This window comes from Monopterus albus, unplaced genomic scaffold (assembly GCF_001952655.1).
Source record: "Monopterus albus unplaced genomic scaffold, M_albus_1.0 scaffold143.1, whole genome shotgun sequence".
NCBI classification, from domain to species: domain Eukaryota; kingdom Metazoa; phylum Chordata; class Actinopteri; order Synbranchiformes; family Synbranchidae; genus Monopterus; species Monopterus albus.
The window spans coordinates 1,600,858-1,606,261 of NW_018128023.1; the positions used below are offsets into that span (position 1 = coordinate 1,600,858).

The window sequence follows — 5,404 nt, forward strand, 5'->3', positions numbered from 1 at the left end:
TTTTGGTCTACATGCAAAACGCTATGTGTGGCGGAAACCTAACACTGCACATCAACCTGAACACACCATCCCCACCGTGAAACCATGGTGGTGGCAGCAGCATGTAGTGGGGATGCTTTTCTTCAGCAAGGACAGGGAAGCTGGTCAGAGTTGATGGAAAGATGGATGGATCTAAATAGAGGGCAATCCTGGAAAAAAAACCTGTTAGAAGCTGCAAAAGACTCGTAACTGGGGCGGAAGTTCACCTTCTAGCAGGACAGTGACCCTAAACATGCAGCTAGAGCTACAATGGAATGGTTTAGAGCAAAGCATATTCATGTGTTAGAATGGCCCAGTCAAAGTCCAGACCTAAATCCTATTGAGAATCTGTGGCAAGACTTGAAAATTTCTGTTCGCAGAGACTCTCCATCCAATCTGACTGAACTGGAGCTACTTTGCAAAGAAGAATGGGCAAAAATTGCAGTCTCTAGATATGCAAAGCTAGTAGAGACGTACCCCAAAAGACTTGCAGCGAAAGGTGCTTTGACAAACTATTGACTCAAGGAAGCTGAATACATATGCACGCCACACTCTTCAGATTTTTATTTGTAAAGAATCTTGAACAGCACGTATCATTTTCCTTCCACTTCACAATTATGTGATACTTTGTGTTGGTCTATCACATAAAATCCAAATAAAATACATTTAGGTTTGTGGTTGTAATGTGACAAAATGTGGAAAAATTCAAGAGGTATGAATACTTTTGCAAGGCACTGTATATGAATTTTAAAATCACCAAGGATTAAAAACCTCTCAAACTTTGGCAAGATAAAACCCAGGAGATCAGATCACTCGTAAATTAGTAAATAATACTGGCCTTCAAAGAAGAGAATGTGTGCATTTAAGACAGAAATGAAATGTCTGGGAGGCAATTCTGGATACAGGTCTCCCATGAAATAACATTATGAAAAAAAATTATGGGTCAATAAGTGAACATAAAAAAAAAAAAAGTCCAAGTTCATAAGACTTTGCAATGTATGTACTTTGTGTTTCTAGTTGTGTGGCAGCCTTCTCTGATGAGGCTTGTCTTATCTGCCCTTAGAAGGCAGTGAGAATGCACATCCCGCTTTGCCAGTTGCCAGCCAGCTTGTCAGAGACAGACCATTTTAGGATTGGGATTTATCATTCAGCTTTGCATGTCATTGTAGGATAAGTTGACTTGACCTTCTAATCAAAATTCTCATCATTTGCCAAATGACCACAAATGTCTTGAAGGGTTTGGAACTGTCTTCTACCTTTTAGGGTGCACTAATCTGTATCTTTTTTGTGACACTTTTTTCTTCTTCTATGAAGCGGAAGAATAACTTTATAACTTTAACTCTTTCTCTTGTTGTTTTCTGTCTTTTGTAGGGGTTATAACATTGGTGTGCGTCTCATTGAGGACTTCCTGGCACGCTCCAGCATTGGCAGGTGTCAGGATTTTCGAGAAACAGCCGATGTTATTGCTAAGGTAACTGGTAACTGTGTTTCCCACAGGGGAGTTGGTGTCACACTTTAATACTTTTTTTTTTTTTTATTAAAATTAGTAGACTACCTCTGTGCTGTTCATACGACCTGTCCCTCCTGCCTCTCTCACAGCAGCAGCTGCATGTTGGCTGCTGTCCTCATCCTTTCCTAACATAAATCTCTTTCTTATATTTATGTACATTTATGGGAAATGCTGTGGAAGGTATTGGGCCAATCAGACTGTGGGCTTGTCCCAAAATAAAGGGAGAGACAGGGAAAGACACAAGACAGATTAGAAAGAGTGAACTTTATCAAGTATTCTAAAAAATGAGCTAAGCTATAGAAGAGGAGGAGCCATTCCACAGATGTAACTCAAGTCTAGATCAAGGAGCTGACTCTTGGTCATGAAGAGATGGGTCCTGTTCACACTCTGAAATCACCTCTGCCGTTTTTCAGTTTAAATGTATATGGAAGTGGTTTCTTAAATGGTCAGAAATAAATCATCTACCATTATGGGTGCCGAATAGTTTGCTTATTATTTGGGATTTCAGTGTTTTAAAAAGCATTTTATGTAAATGTGAGGCTGGACTACTTATCGCAACCATTTAACTTATAAGTATGTGTTTGATAAGCTTGATCGGACATTTGATTTGTCAGTGCACAAACACATCTGCCATCGCTTCTGTGATAAAGTGCTGCAGAAGAACAGGAGCAACAGAAAGCAGTTATCTGACAGCAGGTGTGTATAGATAACACTGTTAGTATTCCACTAATGAAAACTGCAAGACTTTCCGCAGCTGCTTCACATGTAAAACCTCCCAGCAGAAAATACTAATGAGGATTTGTACTGTGAAGAAATTGCAGGAAGAGCTGAATGATTGTCACTGGATTTGGTTGTTGGGCCAGTCACCTATTGTAGTTTGGTGGTGATTTTTAGGCTCTCCAATATACAATGCAAATTTAGTCTTTCCAATTAATCCAAGTAATCTTGCACTGTGTTTTCCTTTTTATCCAAATTTCTCTGGATTGTGGTTGTTAGGTTGCATTTAAGATGTACTTGGGAGTCACCCCCAGTGTGACCAACTGGAGCCCAGCAGGAGATGAATTCTCCCTCATTCTAGAGAACAACCCACTCGTAGACTTTGTGGAGCTACCGGATAACCACAGCACACTCATCTATTCCAATCTGCTGTGCGGGGTCCTCAGAGGAGCCCTGGAGATGGTAAGGTCGACGCTCCATTCACATGGGTATTTACGCCTGCTCATATGCTTGGATACTTTATAAAAAATCACTACATGTCCATTTAAAACCTAATAAAGATGTTTTTTTTTAAGTTTAAAAGCGTATTAACTAAGAATTTAGACATTATCAAATGTTATTATTCCAGCCTCTCCACCCTGTGTTGTCAAAATTTAGTCTGTAATTTAGGCCTACCGACCAACTAGCAAATGTTATAAGAAGCGGTTTTTTGAACCGCAAATAATCGTTTCCACCAACCAGTCTTGGAGGACCTCTTGGCAGGACTGCATCTGAAACATAGACTGTACAGTCAGTATGGAAAGTATTCAGACCCTTTCAGGTTTTCCACATTTTGTTGTGTTTCAGACTCAACTTAAAATTGATTCAATTATATTTTCAATTAAATTTCAGTCTATTTAACTTTCAGTCTTTTATTTTTAATAAATTTACAAAACCTTCTAAAAAACCTGTTTTCACTTGATCCTTGCACAGTATTGTGTGTAAACTGAGGAGAAAAAAAATGATTGAATCAGTTTTAAGATGAGTCTGAAACATACCAAACTGTGTAAAACCTGAAAGGGTCTGAATACTTTATGTACCAACTGTATATAAAAATGGATGACATGCCACCACTTCCTGCCATCATGTACAAGTGGGAGGTGAAAAGAGTGCTAAAGAGTGGTTTCTGGTGTGTTTGTTTTGCATCTCACTAGACCCTCTTGTGGCCCATGTAGAGTTTAAGATTTAGTGTTTCAAACATGTTGATATTGCATAATATTGTATATGGTGAAAGTGCTATAAATGAATAAATTGTCCAGATTTGTCTTGAAATAAGAACAAAGGTTTATACATGGAATTGCAGCTGATTATGAATGTGATTTAGGTCCAGATGGCGGTGGATGTGAGATTTGCCCAGGACACATTGAGAGGGGACAATGTGACAGAAATTCGCATGAAGTTCATCAAGAGGATTGAAGAAAATCTCCCAGCAGGAGATGAGTAATGGACATGAAGGAGACATTATGCAAGACGTTTTTCAATTAACACCTTCATTTACAGACAAAGATGAATCAGCTGGACTGTACCTTACATTTCAATAGCCCATTGTCTGTGAGTTGAAAGACTTAAGTCTGGATTTTTCACTTCTGTCTGTGTTGGTAGAGGAAGATTGCTTGGAGTTAAAAAAGACTATTGTGATTCACCCTAGAGCAAACAAACACTGTACACACTTCCAACACAAAAGGTCACGACCCTGCCACCTTGAACATCTTTCCTCGGCAATAATCAGCTGTCCAGTGTGACGGTTTCTGCCTAATAATAGTTGTTACTATTGGGGGTGAAGGAATGCCTTCAATGTTTCATCACCCTGCTCACTGTTAAGGTTTCTGTCCTGTTAATTGAAAGAATGATTCATTTTCATACCTGGTTGATTTTGTTATTTGGGAAAGCCCCAGATTGTAATTTTTTGCTTTTTTTTAAATTTTATTAGCTGCCAGTTGTCTGGCATAATACAGTAATTTATGTAAATATGTTGTCAAATAAATATAGCATAATTGATATGATGCTTTCCTCATGTGTTTGTGAGAGTGAAAGGACTTCATACTCGGACCATGCCTGCTGAGGGACCTGGAAACATTGACTACTCGCACATAAATTCGTGTACTGTGTCCTCCATACCACCTTTGTCAGTTCTGCTACAGTGTACTGTGTGCACACAGGCAAACTGTAACAGACCTAATGCCACTCTTATGTTTGTTTGGGATGCATGGAAATGACCTTTGTGTTAGTGGTTGTGTGTGCAGACAAGGAAAGCCTGAAAGTCAGCAGTGCTTGCTGACCTGACCTGAAACAATGTGTGTTTCAGGTCAGGTCAGCACTGGTACACACCTGTGAATGGCTTTACATCACCCAGAATTAAGTAACAGACCTTCTCTGCGTGCCTCATCGGTAACTGAAACGGCCATTTGACTTTTCACACACACAGAAACAAATCAACCCTGGTCTTGTTTTAGAAGCAAAAAATTTTGTCTGATACTTCAGAAAATATTGCTCATGTTATTCATGTTTTTCTTCGTCTTTGTTTCTTCTAATATTGTATAACAGAACAACAACACTAGTACTAAACTCATAAGTCTTCTGAACCAACTTGGAAGATGAATTTCTGAGATAGGGATTTCCTTTAGGAGAAATCTGTCAACTATTAGCTGCTGGAAACCTTCAGGCTCTACAGTACACATTATATGTTATAGCCCATTTCTGGTTATAGTTTTGTGTTCATGCGCTTGTAGTTCTGTTCAGCAAATAGCCACCAGAGGTTGCTGTTGACATTATGTTCCTCATCCACAGGCAGTATTGTTCCTCAGTATGTGGCTTAAGTTCTTTAGATTTAACTCTTTTTTTTTTTTTTTTTTTTTTTTTTTTTTTGGCCATAGATGGATATTGTGGGAGAAATAGACTGCCTTATTTGTGGGAGTAGAGCCTTGAGCTACCAGAAAACAAAAATAAAATGACCTTTTTAGGGTAGGAATATGGAAACGGTAGACAATTTGCAGTAGTCAATGCCAGTTTGTGGAACCAGACTTTGATTTGGCTTGTGATTAGACAAATGATAACATGCAGCCTTTGTACTTTATAATGCCAAAAGAAGATATATCATGAGAACTGCTCTTGTCCGGTGTA

At 38.9% G+C, this 5,404-nt stretch overlaps 1 protein-coding gene across 1 annotated transcript in view; it reads left to right on the plus strand.

Annotated features, from left to right (window-relative positions):
- Positions 1–5,086, plus strand: part of trappc3 (trafficking protein particle complex subunit 3) — a 12,616-nt gene extending 7,530 nt beyond the window's left edge. The window contains exons 3-5 of the mRNA XM_020614216.1: positions 1,390–1,489; positions 2,525–2,707; positions 3,609–5,086. Of these exons, the coding sequence (XP_020469872.1) occupies positions 1,390–1,489; positions 2,525–2,707; positions 3,609–3,728 (403 nt within the window). The 3' untranslated portion in view covers positions 3,729–5,086. The remainder of the gene's footprint in view (positions 1–1,389; positions 1,490–2,524; positions 2,708–3,608) is intronic.
- The last annotated feature ends 318 nt before the right edge of the window (positions 5,087–5,404 follow it).